At 46.1% G+C, this 25242-nt stretch overlaps 2 protein-coding genes across 3 annotated transcripts; both read right to left on the minus strand.

Annotated features, from left to right (window-relative positions):
* Positions 1 to 5961: 5961 nt before the first annotated feature.
* LOC130597802 (lymphocyte antigen 6E-like) lies at positions 5962 to 12457 on the minus strand. Its single transcript, XM_057406680.1, has 3 exons — positions 11962 to 12457; positions 7650 to 7769; positions 5962 to 6275 (listed from the first exon to the last, which is right to left on the minus strand). Exons 1-3 carry the CDS (start codon positions 12011 to 12013, stop codon positions 6064 to 6066), a joined length of 384 nt encoding a protein of 127 aa, XP_057262663.1. The 5' UTR covers positions 12014 to 12457; the 3' UTR covers positions 5962 to 6063.
* A 4270-nt stretch (positions 12458 to 16727) lies between these two features.
* LOC130597799 (lymphocyte antigen 6E-like) lies at positions 16728 to 23013 on the minus strand. Of its 2 annotated transcripts, XM_057406677.1 has the most exons (4): positions 22746 to 23013; positions 19075 to 19194; positions 17650 to 17897; positions 16728 to 17035 (listed from the first exon to the last, which is right to left on the minus strand). In XM_057406677.1, the coding sequence occupies exons 1-3, from the start codon at positions 22795 to 22797 to the stop codon at positions 17689 to 17691; spliced, it is 381 nt and encodes a 126-aa protein (XP_057262660.1). In that variant the 5' UTR covers positions 22798 to 23013; the 3' UTR covers positions 16728 to 17035; positions 17650 to 17688. The 2 variants fall into 2 exon arrangements, with proteins under 2 accessions (XP_057262660.1, XP_057262658.1); XM_057406675.1 differs by lacking the exon at positions 16728 to 17035 and having other exon boundaries at positions 17264 to 17897.
* Between the last annotated feature and the right edge of the window lie 2229 nt (positions 23014 to 25242).

Here is a 25242-nt window from a genome sequence, read left to right on the forward strand (position 1 = left end):
AAACCAGAGCAGGGGCAAGAGGAGGAGTTCATTGCAGTGTTAGACCCAATGGTCTGATCCTAAGGGACCATGGGTGGAGATTGTCATGGAAATACCTTAAAATTGTATAACCTGGGACTCGAGTTGCATGTTACAGGAATTACTACAGCAGGGACCACCTGAAGCAGTGGAGGACAAATCCTACATGGAACAGCACAAGTGCAGCAGATGAGCTGGCATTGGTGCCCAGTAACTCCACACAACACATCACCTCTCCTGTCCTAAGTGACCACCATAACAGATGGAGCCCAAAGTCCCACCATGGGGGACTGAGGAAGAGACTGTGTTGGTTAAGGTTGGTTGCTGGTTAGGGCTAAACCAGGGCTCTAGTAAAGCTCCACCCCATGAGCAATGCTGAGAATGTAGATAGAAAGAGGTCAGTGGATTTTTTCCATCACCATGACATGAGCTGTTATTAGTGCTTCACCTGCAAAATAATGCCACAGACCCACAGATGGAGTCTTTGTCTATGAGCTAACAATATTCCTACCCAGCCACGTCCTCAGAGGCTGATCTGTTCTCAGAAGCTGAAGATGCTTTGAGGGCAGCAGCATCCAAAACAAGTGCAGTTCAGCAGAGGTGTCTGAGCTATTGCCGTGTCCTATCAACATCATGAACGTAATGTCAAAGACATCTGAAATGAGCTGCTCTTCTGAGACCTTCTTCTCCATGTCCTTTTAAAACCCATTCCTCAGTGAGTCCCAGGAATGGATATGATTTCCTTTACCATCAGCTACTCAGCTCCTTGTCAGAAATAGTTGTGTTTTGTGGGGACATTTGATCTTGTACCATCCAAGCCATCAGGAAGTGACTTTTTACGAGGGCCTGTAGGGACAGGCCAAGGGGAATGGCTTTAACCTACCAGAGGGGAGACTGAGATGAGCTCTTAGGCAGAAGCTCTTCCCTGTGAGGGTGCTGAGGCGCTGGCACAGGGTGCCCAGAGAAGCTGGGGCTTCCCCATCCCTGGCAGTGTTCAAGACACAGGGGCTTGGAGCAAGCTGCTCTAGTGGAAGGTGTCCCTGCCCGTGGCAGGGGTTGGAACTGGAGGAGCTTTAAGGTCTCTTCCAACCCAATTCCATGATTCTGTGATAAGAAGTCAAGCCTGAACATCCCAATTCTACTCTAGTGAAGGGAGCCAGCACCAACAACAGGTACATGGGAATGAGAGAAAGGAGGCTGAGAAAACCAGGAGAGGCAACTGAGTTCATTCTCAACCCACAGTGGAGACACTAGTGAGATGCTGAGGACAGTATTTTTCTCTCATGCTTTGATGCATCTTGGTAATGATGCTGAAGCTGCTGATGCTCGAGGCAGTTCTCCATCTCTTTACCATATATTAGACACTAGGAAGTCTTTCTGATCCTATCTAAAAGCTCCTTGGATGCTGTGTGAACCCTAAAGCAAAAGGTGGGGAGAATGGAGATGCATAGGCCTTCCCTTTGGAGAAGAGACTGGGAAGATCTCACCCCGTCACACACAAGTTTACACCTCCTAGTTTAATATGTAAGGCTTTCCAATGGATTGTAGTACTCCAAAAAGGAATTCTACCTTCTTTTTCCTAGTTTTTTTTTCCCTGTTTGACATGTTAAACCTGTGACCAGTTAAAACTGCAGCTCCTTTTTCTGACAGCTTGCTGCAAGGGGGATATCCTCCTCCTGCATTTGTGCCCATGCACGCTAGTGGTAGCGATCTGTGTTTGTCCTTCCTGAACTACATCCTCCTCAAACCATCGCTTCCATTCACCCAGAACTCTCCTCTTTTCAGATTCTCTCCCTTTGTCACCCTCAAGCTCCATGAACTTATTCTCTAATCCATCATTCAAGCTGGTAATTAAAACATTGCATCGTACCAGAGCCGTGCCAAGCCACAGAAGACCTTGTTTCATAGATCATTCCAGCTTGACAGCAAACCGTTGACAGTTATTTGCTCATGATTTCAGCTAGACAGTGTGTTTAGTTGTGCTGATGAGACTGTCATCCGATACGGTGCCAAAAGCTTTAGTAACACTGAGCTATGTGACAGGTACCACTTTTATCCTAACTAAGATTTTGCCAGCTTGTCACAGGTGGGAATAACACCCATCTGTCACTGAGTTCTTGCTGTTCAGCCCCATCTCTTTGATAGCCCCTGCACATTGTTAATTGTGTGATGATATATTTAAGAGGTTTTTTCCAAGACTAGGGTCTGGGTTGACCCCTCTGTATGTCCCCAGTGTTTCCCCCATCCCCTATAATGATGGCAGGGAGTTGGAACTGGTTAGTCTTAAGGTCCTTTCCAACCCTAACTATTCTATGGATCCTGCACTTGGTGGTATCCGATCTTCTCAGATACCCAGATTGCCCTATTGCAAAGGAACAGGAGCAGGTGAAACAGGATGGGTTTGGTGGCTGCAATAGAAGCCAAATATTCCTTATATCAATATCTCCGTGCCTAGACACCACTTAGTTTGGCTGATATCCCTCATGGATGTGCATATTCATAGTGAAAACCCCGCCTTTGATTTGCTTACATCTGTGTCTCGATTCATTTTCATGTTCTTGCTTTTGATGTGTTAGTTGGCTCATCCATGTTAACCCCAGGAACATCTGCAGCAGCTAAGTAGCTCTGTTACTCTTGTTTTAGATGTGGTTAGCGTTTCCATACCTGTCTACCCTTTTACTCTGCACGTAATCCAGGCTGGAAGTAGAAGCACATCTTCTGACTCTCTATGTGCAGCTCAAACGTTGTTGTGAGAATCCTGTGTTGAAGTTGCACCTCCAACCATCACCTGGATGTCTTCTTACAAGAACAACTAAGTCTGGAGAGCACCACCAATGAATCCTCACGTTGCAGCTTCATTTGAAAAGGCAAATGTGACTGATTCTTCCCATGGAGGAAGGAGAGAGTTGGCTGTGCCTAAGCTCCTACACCACAGGAGCTTTGATCTTCTACCTAAACCTTCCTCTAGCCACAGCTGCCAGTGTGGAAAGGGAGCTTTGACCCTGTAGTCAGACCAACATGTCCCCCGTTTCTCACCCCCATCAAGGACAGCTTTTGAGTGTCTCTATTTCTTCTTTATTTGAAAGAGTTTCAGTGATTTCCCACTCAGAACATCAGCTCTGACAAAGTCCATTCCTAAATTCTACCCCCATACTCACTGTCAGACACCTTCAGCTCCTCGTTCACTGTGGGCTTTCAGTCCAGGAACCGGATGGATGATGGCGTGACTGGCAATGCAATGAGTAAATCCTTTTAAACTCAGTGCAAACCTGCAAAGAATCAATCAGCATAATCCTGGTATGATCAGGTGCTTTGGCATCCAGAAACTTCCAGAAAAGGAAGGGTTCCTCTATATTTCTGGATGAGGAGACCCAGGAACCCTTCTGTCCATTTTATCTGGTGGGAGGCAACATCCATTTGGGTGTTATCAGCAGGCAGCACTTGCACTGGTGTAGTGAAGAGGAGGGGATGGGCTAGGGAGGCAATAAGGGCCTGCAAGGGGGTATGATGCATGCAGTAATCTGCAGGCAGGAGAAAGTCCCTGTAAGCAGAACCAAACAGCTTCCTTAGAGTGCCCAGTTGCCATGGATCCCAATGGAGAAGTGGAACATCACAAAAGGGAGTCCTCAGTCATGGCTGCTGGTCTCACCTTGACTCAGAGCAGAGCATCTCTCCTTCCAAACCCTGCAGCAATTCCCACTCTGCTGCTCTATGACACGGATGAGGTTTGCTCTCCCTCATTTTCTCTGCCCATCCTGGTCTCCAACATGCCACCAGCCTCAATGGGCTTCTCTTGACTCATTTCCTCCCCACCAGCTGGTCTCACCATCAAGCCTTGCGACATCCACTGAAACTGGTGGAGATATCAATTGCTCCTTCTGCTTCCCCTGTCCTGTGCCAGCTTGCCTGGTGGTTAAGACAGCAACGGCTTTGGCCCTGAGCCCACCTTTCCTGGAGGTTTCTGAAAGCACAGGGTGTATTTTCAGAAAAGAAGTGTCTTCCTTCTGTGTGGAGTATTTGTGGAGCACGTGCTCATGGCATTGGGATACAGCATGACCATAGCCCCTACCAGTGCTGCCAGCCCATGCCCTTAGCAGCCAGACATCTCTACCTTCCTTTTGGTTTAAAAAGTCTTTTACTTCCCCTTCTCCTTCCCTTTTGTGTCTGTCTTTGGTGAGAGAAAATCACTGTGTTCTGCTAGCACGTTCACACCTGGCCCTTTTGACATCTGTCATCTCTGCATATGGGTCACCACTCAGATCAATGGGAGTCAGCATCTTCTTGTCCCTGCCCCACACTGTGGTGTCACCTCCTTCATTCGCTTTGTTTCCTTCTTGTTCACTAAAGATAATATGTAAAAACCAGGCAGCAGGCTTCAGGGTTTACAATACGAAACATGAAGCTGATGGAGCATCTTTGGCTGATCAGCCTCCTGGGAAATCAGTTGCTTTATAATCCATGTGAAACAACCCAAGGGGGCCTACAAGGATGCTGGGGAGGGACTTATTGTGCCTCTGGAGTGGTAGGATAAGGGGTGATGGGTTCAAACTGAAACAGGGGAAGTTCAGGTTGGAGATAAGGAAGAAGTTCTTTACTGTGAGGGTGCTGAGGCACTGGCACAGGGTGCCCAAGGAAATTGTGAAGCCTCCATCCCTGGCAGTGTTCAAGGCCAGGATGGACAGAGCCTTGGGTGACATGGTCTAGTGTGAGGTGTCCCTGCCCATGGGAGGTGCTCGGAACTGAATGATCTTAAGGTCCTTTCCAACCCTAACTATGCTATGATTCTCTGTGCCTCCTTCCAGATGTGCAACCAAAAAGACAGCAGAATTCCAAGGCGGTGCTTCAGACAAACCACATTTAGCCATAACCCCCCCATGAAAACTAAAAGGAAAACCCCCAAACAGACAAAATACAGCACTAACAGCAAGGATGCCCCCCACACACGCAAGAAAAACACGCTCTGATTGTTTGGACAAGTTCTGATTTCCCTATAACACAGCTGAGCTACTGATGCTGCCAACTCGCTTTGTTTTGCTTTCCAGAATAAGAGCTTGCACAGGGATATGATTGAGAAGCTCTGGGCTCTTTGTGTTAGTCACTGGCTGCCTGCCCTTCTTCTTCTCTGTAGACACCCTTACGTCTCCTACAGAGCTTTTCTGCCTTCACCTCAGGTACAGCTCTCCCAGGGAGAGGAGGGAGCAAAAACCAGACAAAGCCCAGCACAATCAGTCATTTCTAGGCCAGGAACGTGGTTTTCTAGAAGCCATCTCACTAAATGGCTGGGCCTGGCAACCGCTGTCAGGTTGGTTTGGCCCTGCAGGAGAAGAAGGAAATAGATACGGGGACATCATTTCCAGCTGGACCAGGCCCATGAGGAGCAAGTGTGCACGCAGTTCCCAGCACAGTGCTCACCCTGCTGCTGCCCTTCTCCCTTCCATCTCCCTACTCATACCCTGCTGCTGCCTTTTCCTCTCTCTCAGCCACGTCTGCTGCTCTCTGCCTTTTCCCTAAGCTCAGCCAACACGTTGGAGCTGGGTGATAAAGGGTGCTCATTGCAAAATGAGAGCAAAGAGCCAGTGGAGCCAGAAATTGCTCCCCACTGGGGCTGAAGGAATGTCAAAACTACTACCAGGAATAAGCTTCACCTTACTTGGTTTTGACCTGCTTGACTGATGTGTGATAGCCAACTGACTGTGAACAGAAGATACGGAAGTGCTGACATAACTGTTGAGCTATTACCCGTGTTTCAGGCAGGTTGGGTTGTTATTCCTTACAGTGCTTTGAAACCTTAAGAGACAAAAATATGTCTTAGAGCATCTTTTCAGAGCTGTAACGATTTAAAGCCCAAACATGCCAAGAGGTCTGTCTTTTCTCCGTTTCCTTCGGTGACTTGAATGTCTGAGGACACTTAGGCTTAGGAAATCAATGGGAGTTCAGCACCCAACTTGTTTAGATTCTCTCAAAGCACAACTCTTTGATAGCAGCAGTTATCCCAGAGCAACACGCTTTTATTTCAGCCAACAAAGCCATCACGGAGAGTTTTTCCTAATCCATCACAGTCCACATGTAAGCGATACTGGCTAGGGCACCTAGGGACATCACTCCATAGCTGCTTTGCATGCTGCTGACTCCATTTACATTGCATAATGGCTTCTCACAGCAAGAAACCCTCTGATAGTGTGGGGTTTGCTGCTGGCTTGTTGCAGGACACGTTGGAGAACACATCTTAGAGATGACGTATTTAGGCTTGTTGGGCTCTAATGCAGAAGAGGGTGAAAAAAAGAAAGGGTAGAATGTAAGAATCATGGTTAAATGTTTCCATGGCTAAATCTGCATTGGTGAATAAAGGAAGGATAGACACAAGTCCCCAAGGCAAATATATCCTCTGCTCAGGACTAGCAACAGCCTGGCCATGTCTACATTGCTGCAGCATGATGCTGGTTTCCCTGGGCTCCATGTTTCATGTGTCTCCGTAGTGGATGCATGAATGGGTGGCTTTTAGTTCAAGTTGCCTGAAGTGATGCTTGTGCTGGGTTTCTGACTTCTAAGATGGTTCTTCTTCAGCATAAAACCAGGGGAAATGTACTGCATGATCTGAGATTTGTCCTGAGAGCACATGGAGGTCTTTGAGGGTGCAGAGCCCAAAGGAGAGATCTGAAGGATTTTACATGGCAGAGAGTCAGCCATGGTGCAGTTTACATAGAATCATGGAATGGTTTGGGTTAAAAGAGACCTTAAAGCTCATCCAGTTCCAACCCCTGCCACGGGCAGGGACACCTTCCATAGAGCAGGGTGCTCCAAGCCCCTGTGTCCAACCTGGCCTTGAACACTGCCAGGGATGGGGCAGCCACAGCTTCTCTGGGCACCCTGTGCCAGTGCCTCAGCACCCTCACAGGGAAAAGCTTCTGCCTAAGAGCTCATCTCAGTCTCCCCTCTGGCAGGTTAAAGCCATTCCCCTTGTCCTGTCCCTCCATCCCTTGTCCAAAGCACCTCTCCAGGTTTCCTGCAGCCCCTTGAGCCACTGGAGCTGCTCTCAGGTCTCCCCTTCAGGAGCCTTCTCTTCTCCAGGCTGAACCAGCCCAGCTCTCTCAGCCTGGCTTCAGAGCAGAGCTGCTTCAGACTCCTGAGCATCCTTGTGGCCCTCTTCTTTTGCCCAAACTTCTTTGGAAACAACCCTGAGAATGCATATTGCCATGGCAACCTTGGATGACATGATTTAGTGCCAGGTACCCCTGCCCATGGCAGGGGATTGGAACTGGATGACCTTAAGGTTCCTTCCAACCCTGACTATTCTATGATTCAATGATTCTATGGTCAGGGTCAGCAGAAAGCTGGGAGGAAGCTAACAATGAAGCAGTGCACAGACCCCCAGGCTTGAGTTCACTCCGTTCCTGCTATGTATCTTCCATTTCCCCAACTTCTGGTAATGACATCAAACATAATGGCACTGCAGTGACTCTAATAGTGAGCAACAAGGTGGATGGTTCCTAACTGTTGGTGCTCATGGGCTATTGTTTCAGTATGTGGCCAAGGCTGGGCTATTGTTTCCATATGTGGCCAAGACTGGGATGACAGCCCATTCCTAGGACTGTTCTTCCACAGCACAAACAAGGCAGTGTTCAGTAATGTACCTGTTCCAATGTTGTTCCGGATAGTCACGCAGTATTTGTCTTCCTTTGAGCACATGGAAATGGTCAAACAGTCCTTGTTGGACTCCTGTTCTTGGCACACATAGCACATAAATGAGTAAGCTAGGAGAAAAAAATAACAGAGAAAAAGCACATTGCATGGTTTAGGAACCACAATCCCTACAATCTAGATATCTTCATTTTTCTTGTTATAGACTGATGAATGCTTGTGTGTGAATGACCAGTGACTTTCTTTATCCCTTGACCTGTGGCAGCAGTTAAATCCCTCTCTGTCTCGTATGTCTCAGACTGCAAAGTGTTATCGATCTGTTTGCAACCTCTAGCAGCAGTAGATGTGAGTGGAATTGAAGGACTTGGGGTCTTTTATGATGGAGATTGTTACTGCAACAGCATCTCTGTCCTAAGGGCTCTGCCACGTGAATTGCCAACTACTACTCAGTTGCTTCTCCTTTACAAACTTAGGCAGGGTTTGCTAGGGAGAACTTGAGGATACCTGGAACATTTCAATGTGGATAATGCCCAGTGTCCTACTTGTCTTTCATTTGGCTCAGAGATTACTGTCACGTATCCTTTCTTGTGGTTGAACGCCACTACCTGAACTGGCCTAACCTCGGTCCTAGGAAGTCTGCTGAGAGTAGTCAGATGCTTCGCTGAACTTCTGCATACTACTGTGAGATAGAAAATAAATGGGAAGTCTTAACCAAAAGGATGGTTTAACTGGTAAATGGAGGTTTGCTGAGACAATTCATACATCTGCAATAAAGACAATGAAGGGCAGCAGCCATGAGTTGTCTTTCCTGTCAAGAATGTATATACTTTCCCTCAAATCCAGAAGGTGGTAGGACAGACCTCTGTAAAGCAGTGATAAAAAGGAAGAAGAGCAAAAACGCAGTCTGGATGAGAAACCACACGACAGCGTCTGCAGAACACTTCCCAGCAAGGCAGATTTAAAGGTTTTATGGTGGCGGTTTGATTCTGAGCTTGCGAAATCACCGAGAGCAAAAGCATGTGTTTGTGTGTGTGGGAGTGGGGCTGAGTTACTGTAAGAACACAGATGTTTTTGGAAAGGGAAGCAAACACAGTGCTGAATGCTTGCTAAATTCCTGGTAAGTCTGGGGAGAGTCTGCCAGTATGGAAAGGGCAGAAAGCAACTAGAGGACACCTTCCTGTCTGCGCAGTTTTGCCTGATAAGAAGTTGGCAGTAAGGAAGTTGAATCTTCATGTACAGAATAGAGGAGATGCAGCGTTTTGCCAAAACTTGAATGACATTGTTATGATCAAGCCCAGGAAACAAGAGAGTGAAAATAAATACAACAGAATGGGGGCAAAGCCAGACATGAAAACACCCTCACAGGGTATTTCACAATGGTTATTGGTCCAACCAGCTGAAGCAATGCAACTCGTAAAGTTCTCCAGAGCTCTGCTTGGGCTCAGGTTTGTATAGTGTCATCACTTAGTGAGAGTAGGGATGGGATAGAGGATGCACATAGAATCATAGAATAATTAGGGCTGGGCCACAAGGGTGATCAGGGGCTGGAGCACCTCCCATATGGAGACAGGCTGAGAACACTGGGGCTGTTGAGCCTGGAGAAGAGAAGCTGCGTGGAGACCTCAGAGCAGCTTCCAGGGTATGAAGGGGGCTACAAGGATGCTGGAGAGGGACTCTTCATCAGGGACTGGAGTGATAGGACAAGGGGTGATGGGTTCAGACTGAAACAGGGGAAGTTCGGATTGGATATAAGGAAGTTCTTTACTGTGAGGGTGCTGAGGCACTGGCACAGATTGCCCAAAGAAGTAGTAAGTGCTTCATCCTTGGCAGTGTACATCATATTTTCAGATGATGCTGCAGCCAAAATAGCTGAAAACAGACTGCAAGTAGAGTTCTAAGTGATTTCGACAGATTGATGCAATAAAAGAAAGAAAAAAAAGAATGGATTCAGTTCAACAAAAAGAAATATTTTGCAATACGATAAAAGTGAGCCACTTAAATGTCAGATGACGAACAACTGTTTGAGTTGGAAGTAAGGACTGTGGTGTAAACAGCAGGAGTCAACCCTGTCACACTGCAGCGATGAAAACAAACGTCACCCAAGAGAACATGAGCAGCAATGTCATGTGCAAGATATGCAAAGTGGCCTTTCCACCCTGGGAAGGCCTCGGCTGGAACGCTGGTGACCAAATCTGTACGTAGCACTTCAAAAACTATGCGAAGCATTTGGAGAGAGACCAGAGGAGAGGGAGGAGAAACGGTCGGTGATCATGAAAATGTGACCTCGTAGAAAAGGTTGGAAATGTTTAGTTTGCTTATTAAAAGTGATAAAATGCACACAAGCAAAATAAGCTGCAAAGAAGAAAGTAACTAGAAGAAAGTGTTCTACATATCCTATGGTGAAAACGCAGCACTGGACAAAAAGAGATGTTAAGATATTAATTTTCTAAAAGATGAGTCTGAGCACTTCCAGGCTGTGGAGTCTTTGTTGAAAACTTCCAAGGACACTTTAGACAAAGATCTGCCTGATTTGGTCCAGCATTGAAGCAGGGAAAAGGATTAAGACCTTTTAAGGCTTCTTCTGGATATAATATAACCATAGAATTAACCAGGTTGGAAAATAACTTTACGATCATCAAGCCCAACCATTACCCCAGGACTGACAAGACCACCACTAAACCATATCACTGAGGGCCTCATCTACATGGTAATGGTGAATTCCTGGATGCAAATGGCAACAGATCCTCTTTGGGAGGCTGAGAGACCAACAGTTTTGATCCAAAATTACTTATTAGGGTCTTATCAGGGATCCCAGATACATGAGAAGGATCAAATAACCGTTATCTCCAAGTTTTCCTTTGTCCCTATGCTAGGCCAGATAGCTGCGATCTCTTAATCTTGACTATGGAAGCCTTGATATTAGAATTACCAGCTTTCTGTGATCTAGACTGAGCTGTAGAAAGGTGCCCAGTAAAACACTGCCCTTAAGTCCATTTGGAAGCTGATACCAACATAAAATGTAATCAGCCCACTATAGCAACAAGGTATCCTGCCATGAATAATGGGTTCAAACTGAAGCAGGGAAAGTTCAGGTTAGATCTAAGGCAGAAGTTCTTTGCTGTGAGGGTGCTGAGGCGCTGGCACAGGGTGCCCAAAGAAGTGGTAAATGCTCCATCCCTGGCAGTGTTGAAGGCCAGGTTGGACAGAGCCTTGGGTGACATGGTCTAGTGTGAGGTGTTCCTGCCCATGGCAGGGGGTTGGAACTGGGTGATCTTAAGGTCCTTTCCAACCCAAACCATTCTATGATTCTATGAATCTATGTGCTACCAGAGTCTTGGATCTCTATTAGCTTTCTACTTAAACCTGGGTAACACTGGGGTCGTTGCCTTTGAAGATGACTCTCTTCTGTCCATGTTGTGTCACTGCATCCAGGAATTACAGGCACAAAATCATTTCCTTTTTTGAGAACTGAATACTTTTCCCACCCCAAAACTGGCCGAAGCCTCTGATCTTCCAGACTTGCTGCAGAACCATCTGTCCATAAAATGTAGGAGTAGGGGGTTGATACATCAGAAAGCAAGAATTAATTAGATGCCTCTTTCTCAACCCCTGCTAGATATGTATCATGGTTTCTGGGATACCATCAGGTGTGGGGGAAATATTGGCAATCTGGTCATGATTCCTATGTGCAAGTAGCGATGTAGCAACACACACGGATCAGTCCCAGAAGGAGGACAACATTCTGAGTAGCTCGGACTTCCCTTTGGGAGAAGGATGCCTTTAACATGACATATGCATAGAAAAGCAATTTCACCTCTGCCTCTGATTTCATCTATAAGAATTCTCACTGTTGTGTTTCCTAAGAAGCAAGGCGCATGGCAAACCACATGGAGGAAGTAGCAGTACAGAAAATTCTGTACAATAATACTATATTCAATACTCAAAACCTGACATGGATAAATAAATCTGTAAGTAAATCCATAAGTAAATCTATGTTATCCTTTCTGACACTTCCAGCTTGCACCATTTGGGAAGATCCCATAGACTATATGGATTTAACCTGGCATCTGGTGCTGTACCATTAGTGCTCTTTCACTCAGTACTACCTGCTGCAAAGAAGAATTAGTCTATCAAGTTCTTTTAGTTCTGAAGCTAATCATCAAGGTGCAAAAGGAAGCTGATGACAGCATGGCTGTAATGATGCAATACTGCAAAGTTGGGGACAGCTCACTAAATTTCTGCCGCATTAAACCCTTTCACCGTCTATAACCCTTATCTGAACTAGTAGCAACATGAGAGGCTCACCTTGCTCCACACACAGGACAGCAGCCAGCAAGGTGACAAGAGTAGTCTTCATCTCCACCAGATCCTCTCAGCTGGACTGGGAAGATGTTTGGAGGGCAGGTTATATACCTTTTGAATGGCAGCAGTCTTACAGGTTCCAGATGGCTCACAGGTGGACATGAAATCAACCCAAGGGTGTGTAATATGTATGTGGGAGTTCATGCTGGTGCCCATGGAACCTTGGGGAAAAGTCCCTTTAGCAGCTCATTTCTTGCTTTGCCGGTTGTATCAGTGATGGGAAATGAGGATCTGCTCTCTTCTCTTCCAAGCTTCTTCCTTTCCTTCCTTCCAGAAGAAGCAGCAGCTGCTCTGATGAAATAGCAGAGCCCGGAGGCATGGGAAGATAGTCCTAGCAGTGCATTTTCCTTATCCCTTTGGATAGACAGCATGGGATGTAGCAGGATCTATACCATTCATTTGCTTTCATTATTCCATGGCACCAGAAGCTCAGACTTAACAGGCCTACATTGGTTTACCCGCAATGAAATCAATGTTGTTTACACTAAGAGATATTAGCTAATGGTTAGTTAAACAGATTTCCCTCAAATGTTAATGTTGATCCTCAATTCTTTCTGTTTTTCCATTACTTGTAGTTGATCCCTCTGCTTGCTCTTCTCCTGGTTATAATTCTCAAATACCCTAAATAACTTTTATTTGATGAAGTTTTGCCTCTATTTCAGGGATCCTTTAGTGACTCTGCTTTCCTCCATACCCAGTGGTTTCTGGAAATCACCCCTCCATTTACAATACCAACCATTGGCCTCCTGGAATTGCTTTTCCACTTGGAAGAAAAGCCATCTCTCAAACTGTCTCCTTTTCAATCTCTCCTCTTAAGTCAGTCCTTTTTATTCTATTCTTCTGTGTTGCTCTCCTCTGGATTTCTTGCAATCTCTTTCTGACAGTCTTGGAAATAGACCTTAACACAAGATGCATCTTGTAAGCCCTTGAGCTGACATCTCAATGGGGCTTCTTCCAAAGTGAGATTAGTCCTGGACAGCAGGTAGAGGAATGTGTAAAAGCAAAATACGCCAAACCCTCTCTTTTGCTGGTAATTACGGAATAACTTCACAGGAACTTCCCTAGAATTAGCCATCAGTAGGGTATTTTGGTCTGCTTCTAATATGAATCACTCCAACACTGGATGATTTCCTTATCCATGTGAGTCTTGACACTTTATCAGGCCCTCCTTAATCTGCTCCTAGAATGACATCACCAGGTGGTAAATTCCAGAGTTGTTCAAGCTCGATGTCAAAATAGACATAAAATCACAGAATGGTTTGGGTTGGAAACGACCTTAAGATCGTCCAGTTCCAATCCCCTGCCGTGGGCAGGGATGCCTCAAACATCCCTGCTCTTGTGTTCGGGAGTTTCTGTGGTCATCAGGGGATGAGCTGGTGCTGATCTTCTGCTTCACAGAAGGCAATCCAGTTTACTGCCCAAGTGTCTTATAAACAGGTTGCTCTTCATAATTAGTAGGTGTGTTTTCTTGCTGGTATTTGGCAATGAGGATAAAAGGAAGCAACCATCTTCTTTCTTGTGACCCTATTAATTATCCCATAGACTTCTGTTATGTATGTTCCTTTTCCCTTCCTCCATGAATGAAAGAGTGCTCTAATTATTGCCATATCCCCCCTCATGTTGACTTTGCCAACATCTGTTTGTTCTTGCATTAGCCTTCATGCAATAGGATGTTGGCTCAGTGCAAGTCAGCTTTGAAAGAGGGGTGAGGCTAAAATATCCTCAGCACTGCAACAAACGTGTTGAGGAGAGAAGTTTGAGTAGAAATAAAGCTTTTCTGTGTCAAAATGATCAGAGGGCTGGAGCAGCTCTGCTCTGGAGCCAGGCTGAGAGAGCTGGGCTGGGTCAGCTTGGAGAAGAGAAGGCTCCTGAAGGGGAGACCTGAGAGCAGCTCCAGTGCCCAAAGGGGCTACAGGAAACCTGGAGAGGGGCTTGGGACAAGGGATGGAGGGACAGGCCAAGGGGAATGGCTTTAACCTGCCAGAGGGGAGACTGAGATGAGCTCTTAGGCAGAAGCTCTTCCCTGTGAGGGTGCTGAGGCGCTGGCACAGGGTGCCCAGAGAAGCTGTGGCTGCCCCATCCCTGGCAGTGTTCAAGGGCAGGTTGGACACAGGGGCTTGGAGCACCCTGCTCTAGTGGAAGGTGTCCCTGACCATGGCAGGGGGTTGGGACTGGGTGATGTTTAAGGTCCCTTCCAAGCCAAACCATTCTATGATTCCATGAAGTCATTATTTGGGGGCTGTCCCCAGGACATTAATATCTTTGTTAGTACCTGGATGCACTAACGCTGGAACATGACCTCTTCCCAGTATCTGGAGAGGGGTAATTTTGCAGCGCAATGACTGGGTCACAGCGATTCCTTCTTTCTCAAGAGGACAGATTATGAAACTCAAAAGCAGACAGAGGTAACACATAGCAGCCAGTGTGGGGGGAGCTGCCCAGCATCACAGCCTTCAGCCTGGAGGAGCCCTTGGAGCAGGGGACACCAATTGGGAAGTGTGGTTGGACTTGATGGTCTTAAAGGTCTTTTCCTACCTAATCGATGATACAATTCAAATTAAGATTGAGAACGATTGCAGAATAGCCAAGGAAGCTGAGTCTGAGTCGTCTCTGAAGAGCAACCTCATTGCTACTCATTTGTGGAAACTAGAATGAGACCCAAACTGGATCCATGAGGTGTCTGTATGACACCAGAGCACCAGTTAATTTTGAGGAAGGGATGCTTTTGTCGCTTTCCATGGATTACAAAAGCTTTCTAGACCCAGCAAACATCTTGCTTTGACCTTTTGCATTCATGTTGTCTCTTGCTTTGTCGTTGAATCACTGGGTGTTAATCAGATCTGTGCAAATAAGGGAAGAGAAAGGGAAAAGGTTTCATGTTGTGAGGGAAAAGACAGCCAAATTATTCAAGGAGAGCAGAAGGTCCTTCAGAATCAATGGGGATAAAGCCTTGAGTGAGGGAAAAGAAAAGCCAAAGTTCTACCACCTCCTAGAGGTGCCTTATGTAGACAGAGAAAGGGCTGCTTGGCTGGTTCAGGTCCTGGTGCAGTGACTCAGAGCACTGAAAACCAAGCTCTTAGATAACCCTCACAGAGAGATCCAGCCACCTCCCAGGAGCAATCCCAACTGTTTGAATGAGATGCTCATTTTCCTCCATAAACCACAGATGTCTCTGCAGGGCAGCTCGACATTGCCATGCATGGAACATGCAACCATGGGACCGAGCAGATACTGAACCCTGGGAGGAGGGATGTGGAATTAGGCAGCAGCATCTGTGTGGGAGATGTCACATCAGGGTTTCTCAGGGAGGCTGGCAGAGATGAGTCTCTTCTTACACAACACCCATTGCCAAGGAAGGGTTTATGGGTTTAGGACCTCCTGTGCCTCAGGGCAACTGATGCTTTTATGTAAGGATCCTTATCTTGAGATGCAGGTCAGTATTGCACATAAACATGCACGGGTTGTGTTGCTGGGCAATAGGGAATGCAAAACCTATGGGATCAGGAAGAAACCAGGCTGGGGCCCATGGATTGAGCTGCTCCCTTAGGGATAGAACTCTTGGCTTTCCAGCTTTGTTCCTAAGTTAGTGTAACAGCCATAAGGAGAACACTTTCCGCAGCAGAAGCAGGCTCTACCACATGCCTTCATCTCCTTTGCCCACACATTTTAATACCTTCCTTCACATGCCAGGTTCCCTCCCAGCCCAAAACAGAGGCACCTGCCAAGCGCAGGTAGCACAAGACATGACCTTTTAAACCTAGATGGTAAGAGCAGGTCTATATTCACAAGCTCAGCAGGACAAGACCTGCGGCAGTACTAGCCCCAACTCTCCTTTGCCCACCAGCATTGTCCCTAAGACATCCTAAATCCATGGATAACTACGCCTGAAGCCTGTTTCAAATAGTTCAGTTGTTTCCATGTTATGATTTGGGTACAGGGCACAATACAGCCATCCAAGCCCACAGAACAGTTCTTGGCTCATTCAAGGTGTTTAAATCCGTGTGTGACTTGAATATCTCTAAATCTGGCAGGAGAGGGAGAAAACTGGACTGGGCAGAAGACTGGAGCCAGCTCAGCTGGGCCATGGCAGAGCAATAGCAACCATGGGGACAACAGAGAGTCTCATGGCTAAAGATCGAGCTCTGGCTCTCATGACTGAAATTCTTGGCCAACCTCACAGTTGCACCAAGGAGAAATAAATGAACTGAGGCTCTAGTGGGAAAATAGAGGTTGGAGGTGAAGCCCAGACTAAGGCTGGATAACAGAGCCGAAGAGGAAGGCTGGGAGAGAGAAAAGAGCCAGGGAATGCACAGCTGGGGTTGAACTGGATGCGAGTAAGGGTGGATAAGCAGGATAAGAGCAGGTCGATGTGAGCTGAAGCCATGAGACCACAAGAGATTGGGCTGCTTCTGAGTGGTGTTCCTCTGCTCTCAGCAAATACCCAGCAGGGTGAGCAATGCATGTATCTGCTCTCCCTGTGCAATGAGGCTATAGAGAGAAAAGCAGTTGGGTGAGCTGCACCCAGCTAATTACCCTAGGAGATCTTTGCTGGGGTATAGGAGAGCTTCTTCAGCTCAGGAGAAAGCTTTTCAGCCTCCTGTGACTCACTCGGAAGGGTTTGAATGAGCAAATCTCTCATTCCTAAGATTATCCATAAGGAAGGTCAATGCAGGGCAATGATTTCCTTCAATATTAACCACGCTGAGCGCTTGATTTGCAGACACAAAAGATTTATTTCCATTGTTAATATTTTGTTATAAATGAAGCTGAAATTTCCAGATTCCGCAGTAGAAACCATCTGTCTTTTCTGATGGTTTTCCTTTAAGCACCATGCAGGATACTTCTTCCCTTTCAAGATAATCCATAATGCTTATAAAGCAATTTCCACTGGAAGATCTCCAAAAGAAGACTTAATGCTCAAGATGCCTTCACGTTGGGACCCACCTTGTCCCCCTCTGTTTGCCTGCTGGAGAGCTCAACAGCCATTTCCTTTCAGCCTGCTGACCCAGAAGAGAAACTGAGAGCAAGTTAAATAGAATAGAACTGGAGTCACAAAAATGACATTTCTCCTAATGCAAGGGAAAAGAATAATCTGGGGAGAGGCTTCCTGAAGTGAATGCAAAGCAATTGCAATGTATTTCAGCATCATATCAATTCCACTTGCAGACTAACTCCTCTGCTTCTGTTGCTACCATGGATGCATCCAGCCGCTACACCCGATGTACCGTACCACACAGTCACACAATAGAATAAAATAACACTTTATTGTGCTCAGCTTCTGTTTAGCAACTGTAATATTAAAGGCTTCCGCAGAGCAAAATGGTACAGAAAATAGTATAAAAGGAAAAAATGGCACAAAAGAATGGCAGGGATAAAATGAAGGGGAAAAAATGCATGGAGCTATAAAGGCCAATAGTAGGAGAGATGGTGACTATATAATGCCCTTCTGTATACACAGGGCTCCACATCATGCCTTTCCCTTCCAAACACCATTTTGAGGTAGGGCTGTGCTCTTATGCACTGTTATCAGAGCATGGAAAGAGCAAAACTATTTGCTGATGGGATGTGACATTCCAGGTAGGAGAAACAGGGCAGCATTCAGACTGTACAGATGAGAGCTTGGTCCCTTACAACGCAGGGCCAAGCAACCTTTATCTCCCTCTAACCTCTTTAAAAACCCATCCGGAGAATGCAGGCGAGACTGGCCAAGACACCCAGTGCTATCATGGTGTAGCTGGTTTTCACACTGCTGGCACCACTGATGTTGCACAAGGAGGTCTTACAGCAGCTGGTGGCAACACCAGCTATGCCGATATTCAGGTCAATTGTTGGGCAAAAGGCAGAGCATCTCTTGGTGATACGCTGGTTACGGTCACTGCCTGAAGGGGAGAGAGGAAACAAGAAGAAAAGTTGGGGGGGGGTGTTATAATATGTATTTTAAATATATTTTATATATTTTTTACAGATTTCAATGATAGACTGGCTGTACGATATCCAGTGGGGAATAAGCTCTTCGAGTTCATTTTCTCTTGGGCTTTATCACACTGCTTCATTAATTGTATATATGTGACCTATGGAGAACATCTCCAGGCCTTACAACTCCTCTGCTGTTTTCAGTGCCAGCGGAGTGCAGCCTAGAGCAAGAATTTATAGAATCATAGGATCATGGAATGGTTTGTGTTGGAAGGGACCTTAAAGCTCATCCAGTTCCAGCCCCTGCCAGGGGCAGGGACACCTTCCACTAGAGCAGGGTGCTCCAAGCCCCTGTGTCCAACCTGGCCTTGAACACTGCCAGGGATGGGGCAGCCACAGCTTCTCCGAGCACCCTGTGCCAGCGCCTCAGCACCCTCACAGGGAAGAACTTCTCTATCTCTAACTTGAACATCCCCTGGTTCACTTTGAACCCATCACCCCTTGTCCTATCACTGCAGTCCCTGATGAAGAGTCCCTCTCCAGCATCCTTGTAGCCCCCTTCACACAGTGGAAGCTGCTCTGAGGTCCTTATGCAGATTTCTCTTCTCTGAGATCTAATTTGGAGATCTAATGCATTTGTGCAGTGCAATATCACAAGACGTCACCGTTACCATGCCTTGGGATTGCTCCTTCCACAGTACCTGGCCCTTTCCAATTCCACCTTCTCATAAGCATATATTTGAGCTTGGAGATGAGACTGGAGGTTTTGTACAGAGAAATCCTGTCTCTTCCAGTCTCTCCCTTTCCTGAGTGTGTTTAAGCATCAGTATTGTTATGACATACTGCAACAGAGATTGGCTATGCTGAGTTCCCACTGACTGCAAGATTTGCTCGCTGTGTGCTATGATCCTTATTAGTCCACAGAATCCCTGATTGGTTTGGATTGGGAGGGACCTTAAAGCTCATCCAGTTCCAACCCCCTGCCATGAGCAGGGACACCTTCCACTAGAGCAGCTTGCTCCAAGCCCCATCCAGCATCACCTTGAAGACTTCCACCACACCTCATGGTGGGAGAAGGCTCTGCATTCAGCCTAACCTGAACCCCATCCTGTCATCTGTACCTTGGAAAAGCTCCACACTCACCCATTCCCGTGGTAGAATAGGTTGTGAGACAGTACTTCTCATGGTCAGAGCATGTGGTCGTACTGAGACAGTGCAGGTTGGAAGGTGCATCCTTGCAGGAGAAACATGTCAAGGAGAAAGCTGCAAAAGAAACACACAAAGCCCATCAATCACATCTAGAAATATCCATAGGAGCGCAAAACCGGTGCTGCTGGTGCAGATGGAGGATGTCGAGCCCAGTGGCCCCAGGCAGACAACCTCCTGGGTGTGCAAAACTTGGCCCTAAATCACTAGAAGCTCAGATGCCTGGCACTGATGTGGTTTGCTCGTTTAGTAGCCCTCCAGGGATCTTCCTTCTGGATACTTATTGAGTCTCCCTTGCATCCATTTAAATGGACGGCACCCCCAGTGGGCTTTTGGAAAGCACACCCCAATCTACAACCACTCGCAGCAGGAAGCTCTTGTGGGTTCTTTCCAACCTGTTCCTCCAAGCCTCAGTCACTGGCTACTCATTTTTGTATGGAACCAGTAGATTCCTGTCCATATCCTTTCACATCCTCTTCAAGTCATCAACTCTGCACATCCTTTCTCAGAGCACACAGACCATGCCCCCCACAATGTAGTGACCTAAACCTGCTTCTCTGCGTTAGGTGTGAAGATGGATGGTTCCATTTATCCAGCTCATTTTCAGAGCTCTCCTCTGGAAGACAGGGCTCAGCAAACCTCTCCCTGAAACAGATCCCTCTTTACAGCCATCCATGGGCGATGACTGCCTGACACAACAAAATGTGTACATCTCTAACGCTGCATCTGCAGAGTGCCGTGCCAATAGGAATGAATGGAAACAGCCTGCACTCCAGTAAGCTAAAGCAGTCATTCATAGCAAATTGATCCTTGGGGAAGGTTTCTTTGCATGATAAGGGGAATTTCCTACTCCTCTGTTTATCAGGAGCAAACACTCCTGCAGTAATGTCACCCACTGGGGAGCAGACTCATGTTCTCATTTCCAGGATATCTCTATCTATGGACAATTAAGCCCCATCTTATTCTTGTACCAGCTCTGTTCTTTCACTTTGCCATACTTGATCTTCATCTCCCTCACTCTTCTTCTCCTTTGTCTGATCTTTTTTGCCATCTTTTCAATGCAATAATTTGCCATCATTAGTGCTTTTGCCAGCGATGTCCCAACCTCATTGCTGTCCCTGTTTGACCTTAGACAAGCTCAGCTGGCCCAAACAGGCTCTGCCCTGCTTAGCTTCCTGCCAGTGCAGACCTGTCCCTAGGTCAGACTGTGACCTGAGTATGACACAAAAATGCTTTTTAGGGTGCTATTCACCCTTCTCTGTGTGTCTTCTCTCCCCATTCCATCTAACAAACAGCCCCTTCTCCCTTTCCATGGCCACCCAGCACTGGCCTTCATATTCCTCTTGCGGTCCATAGTCCTCAGAGCTCCTAACCTCCCTCTGTTGTCTCTCTCAGGACACAGAGACCAGGCAACTGGGCTTGCAGTGGCTCAGATCCTATCTCCCTCTGTTCCCGTGCTCAACACCCTAATGATTTCAACAGCCTCAGATCTGGCAATCTGCTCTCACTGATTTAATACCAAGACCATGGTAAATTGGTTCCTACCTTGGTCATTTCCATCTCCATAACCTCTCAACTGTCCTGCCTGGCTCTGGTATTCAATGTTGTTCTGATAGTACAGGCTATATTTATATGTATTTTAAAGTCTGGGACCCTCCTTTACACCATCTGCACACAAACTTGTGTGGTTTCATTCTCATTCCTTTTGCAAACTCCGCATAAGAACATTCCTGTTTCACCCTGCTGGGACCCACCCAGAATAACCATGCACCAGAGCAGAGTCCCCAAACTGGGTTTTCCAGACATGCAGCTCATTTTATTCCTTAATTAATGCAGCTTCTTTAATCAAGCCTATTCCAAGAACTTCCTTAATCTGTGCAGGAAACAGTGGCGCTTGTTGCATGCCCAAGTCCTGTTTCATCCCAACCTCCCAAAGATGCTGATTTCAGAGCCCAGATGCCCTGGGACCCTTCAAGCCAGGAAAGGGGGCACGCTCTCTGTAGGGGTGATTTTGCCAACCTCTCTCTGTGCACAAGAAATTCCTGACTCACCGTTTACTACAGAGGACTCTGGATGTGTATGGATGTATATGGATGTATATGGAAGTATATGTATATGTTAAGAGATGAAGTCAGATGATAGGACAATTTTGCTCATTTTACTGAAAATGACTCTGATTTTATTGCATCTATTGAGATATCTGTTTCAATAAGGACTGAGTGGGGAAGGGAACAGCATGTCCCACTCAGGATGGTTAAACCAGACTGCCTCCGGGTATCTATCTCCTCTCTGTACCTAGCAAGACCTCTGCTCTCACTGAATAAGAACATTCCTCAAGGAAGATCTTCATGTGAATAATTCAAGCCAAATAACTTCAACTTGTAAAGCATTAACAAGTGCCAGCACATGTAGGATTTACACCGTTAAAATCAGCCAGGTTCAGGATTAATTGGAACAGTAACCAGCCTTCTGGCTACATTGCACAGCAACGTGGTGCTGCGAATGTGCTCATTTCCACTGACTCCTTTGCTAAGTTTGCTGCCTCATTACGTGATCTCTTCAAAATACCTGATTATAGTTGATGATAAGCTGCAGGAAAAGAATCCTTTTATTGCCCTCGACTTTCTCAGCCCCATTGATCACGATGATTTAGCACATGCCAAGTTTAAAGCCTGTGAAGTCCCACAGTAAGAACATTTACAGCCTTAAATTAAGTGCGAGCCTCAGTGTTCTATTAAACCAGGACCAGAATGATCAGTAATGTGCAGGTAAAACCCTGCAGCAGAGCCTGACAAAAAGCCAGCTTGCAACAAGGCAAAAGCTCCCCTAGCTTAGGGCATTAAGCGGATATTCCATATCCTCTGGAATAACCATAGGGATATTCGTGGCTGCATCCTCTATTCCTTGCCTGACCCACAGCCCAGGGCAAACAGGGCATCTCCTAGAGGCACAGGCAGCGGTCTTTGGCAGACCCCAATCATGTAAAGCTAAAGTGCAGGTTCCCAGTGCATCCTGATTTATGGAACAGAACTTCACAACTCACACAGAGTTATAAAGCAGGTGTGCTTTAAAAAACACAGCTATCAGAATGAGAATGGGAAATCTCCATCCCAGACCTGGGATCAACACTGGCAAAGTTGCACCACGAAGTAACAAGCTGCAAGAAAGAGATGGGAGACAGAATTGCATCTTCTTATGGCACAACCATCTCTACCAGATTAGGTAATGATGGTTTGCTCTTGCAACCAAACAAGCAAGTGAAAATATGTCAAATCTGCAGCTTTATGGTATATATTGTTCATTCCTTGTTATATTTCTCAACTAACCCACCTTGTCATGGAGCTGCACTAAGGAATCTCAGCTGCCTTCTCTGAGCCACTCCAAGGGGAATGAGGGGAGGTGGATACCTCACTCCCAACTTCAGCTCCTCAGCATCCTTCCAACTTCTGATGGGGATATATCCCCTGGCTTTTTACCCATTCTTATTGTCTAAAGCATAATAATCCTTCAGCTTTGCCATTCACACTGCAAAATCCCCTCATCATCCTGCAATATCAAAGACGTGATCTGGGGATCTCACTAATGCAAAGAAATCCTTGGAGACTCACCACTCTCGGTGCACAGGGTTATGACAAGCACGACAAGAAGAGAAGTCTTCATCCTTTATAGGTGTCGCAGCCTCCAAAACAAGCAGGTCTCACGCAAAGCAGGTTTTATACCTCTGCAGTGCTTGCTTTGATGCGGGGATAATAAATATAGGGTTGCTGTGTCAGATGATGGATAATTGAGAGGAGCGTGTCAGCACTTGTATGTGGAAGTATGTAAATCTGAACAGGCAAATGCTCTCCCCCCTTGTTTTTTCCCCTACTTGTTTCACAATGCTAACTATGCACCAGTTTCTAATTCTGGAGAAGTGGAGGAAAAGCAAAGCACAGAAACAAAACAGTGTCCACGTGAGAAGAGGAATGTTTCCCTTTCCAGGCCTGCCTGGGTCTCAAAGCAAGCTGCATCCGGAAGGATCCTATCCTCACACGCTGTTTTAGTTCATATGGAAATGGATTGAATTTGAAATTGGGATTGAAACAGCTACCGAATGTCTCCCAGGATTGTCAACACAGCTAGATCAGAAGAGAGTATTCTACTGCTTCTCATAGGGGAACAGGCATCACTTTCTATGCGTATTTTAAGAAAGCAATTCAAAATCGTAAATGTTCCTGTTAAAACATTGGATATTTTATGGATATATTCCCATATGAGGGAAAATGTTTTCTTATTAGAAAATCATTTGCCTGAGCAAGGAAAATGACCACTTCAATTAAAAAATAGAAATAACAAAATAACACCCACTCCCATCATATTGAACAAGCTGGGATTTCTATCTCACAAATTACGAAGAAAGAAATGTCAGGGACAAGAACCCAAACCAGTTAAAGCATGGAGAATGAAGGGTTAGAATCATAGAATCATGGAATGGTTTGGGTTGGGAAGGACTTTAAGATCATCCAGTTCCAACACCCTGCCATGGGCAGGGACATCTCACAGGAGACCATGTCACCTAAGGCTCTGTCCAACCTGGCCTTGAACACTGCCAGGAATGGAGCATTTACCACTTCTTGGGTTTCTGAGTTGCCTGGCAAGGATCTGAACTCATTAAGTCTTCAGAGAAAGAAGTTATAGCCAAAACCATGTGAAATGCCAAATAGGAACATTCCACTGGATTTCCACACGGTGCTCTTTATTCCTCCTTTTTTATCTTGTTTCATCCTATCTCTCTGCATAAAACCAGAATCTTTCCCATTTTCTCCTGGTTGCTCTTGCTTTTTCCTCCCACCATTGCCTTTCTGCTATCTGACTGTGGGGATGGAGGAACAGTCCCAGAAATGGTCCATCTGGATCCCTTTCACATGACACTCATAGCTGCAGGAGCAACCTGAACGCCCCAAACTTCTGCCAGGGACTCTGCCCCATGCTGCTCTCCATCTGTTTCATTTCCCTTTCTTTTTAGCCTCAAAGTTGCTCACATTTCCGTCTCCCATTCAATATTTTGGCCTCCACCTACAGTCATTATCTCATCCATAAGGCATGTTAGTTCTTGAGGTGATTAAGTCTTTCCAACACCTCTAAATTGGATGCATAAATACTGTTCGTATGGAGAACCTGCATGACTAAGGTGAGGAAATTTGTGCTTTCTCAATAGGTAGAGCATGAAACTCAGTTGGAACAGAGGTGGCAATTAACCAAGAAAGCTCAAAGGAGGGGCGTTGTTTGGCTTTGAAAGGCCAAAGCCTTCGTAAGGCACCAAGCAGGAGGAAAACAGAAGCTGGCACCTTCCATGCAATGCAACCCTCTCTTGCTTGTGTAATGTTTTGTTTTCCCCTCTCCAGAAGAGATTTCATGAGTCTTTATTAGTAAATCATCTTTTATTGCCTGCTACTTGAGGTACTAACAGGAAAGGGGGCTCTAGTGACACGGCGATGCCATTCTGCAGCCGTTGCACTGCAGAGGCAGCCCACATTCAGCTTTATTTCAGCCAACAGCATCCATTAACAGGTACAGAAATAGCAGCTCAGCCAGGCACTTGGGTTTTTTTTCCCTCCTCCCTCGTAGTCTCATCCAAGCAAAACCTAAAATATCTCTTGCCTCCTGCAAGCTGCTGAGATTTGGAGATGACAAGGCTCTATTTCTTAAAGGAGTTATTGCAGGATTTCTGACAGTTGAGATTTTCCATTACATGGTCCTGCACTCTTCCAGCTGGTCCCATGTGCCCCTCTGATAAAGTTATCTTCATCCCTCACCGGTGCCTGGTAAGAGAAACCTAAAAGAACACATAGGGTGGAAAGGATGCAGATGATTGGGACATTAAAGGGACTGAGGAAATAGAAGATAATATCAGGGTTTACAAGTATTTGGAAGTTACGAACGTCAGGAAGATTTGGGAAAGAGTAACAGGGGATTTAAGTGGAGGTGGAGAGTGTGGTGTAAAGATTTAATTCCTTGACACTCGCTGAGTGGAGAAGGAAGGGGAGTGTTTTACTCGTCTTGCTCTAACCCTGGCTGAAATTGTCATGTGAGAAGGGCAGATGATTTCTTTTGGTGTAAATATGT

The sequence above is a fragment of the Pezoporus wallicus genome, unplaced genomic scaffold (assembly GCF_028554395.1).
Source record: "Pezoporus wallicus isolate ANWC-B61680 ecotype Strahan unplaced genomic scaffold, APGP_CSIRO_Pwel_v1 contig_13859, whole genome shotgun sequence".
NCBI classification, from domain to species: Eukaryota; Metazoa; Chordata; class Aves; order Psittaciformes; family Psittacidae; genus Pezoporus; species Pezoporus wallicus.

What these genes read in the sequence shown, in the direction of transcription:
- LOC130597799 (XM_057406677.1), bottom strand. Translation starts at nt 22,797, where the DNA reads ATGAAGACTTCTCTTCTTGTCGTGCTTGTCATAACCCTGTGCACCGAG. An exon ending in AACCCTGTGCACCGAGAGTG is followed by an intron (nt 19,195 to 22,745) that starts GTGAGTCTCCAA and finishes TTTCTTTTGCAG; the next exon opens with CTTTCTCCTTGACATGTTTC. An exon ending in CTATTCTACCACGGGAATGG is followed by an intron (nt 17,898 to 19,074) that starts GTGAGTGTGGAG and finishes TCTCCCCTTCAG; the next exon opens with GCAGTGACCGTAACCAGCGT.
- LOC130597802 (XM_057406680.1), bottom strand. Translation starts at nt 12,013, where the DNA reads ATGAAGACTACTCTTGTCACCTTGCTGGCTGCTGTCCTGTGTGTGGAG. An exon ending in TGTCCTGTGTGTGGAGCAAG is followed by an intron (nt 7,770 to 11,961) that starts GTGAGCCTCTCA and finishes TTTTTCTCCTAG; the next exon opens with CTTACTCATTTATGTGCTAT. An exon ending in CCGGAACAACATTGGAACAG is followed by an intron (nt 6,276 to 7,649) that starts GTACATTACTGA and finishes CTTCTGCATTAG; the next exon opens with AGCCCAACAAGCCTAAATAC.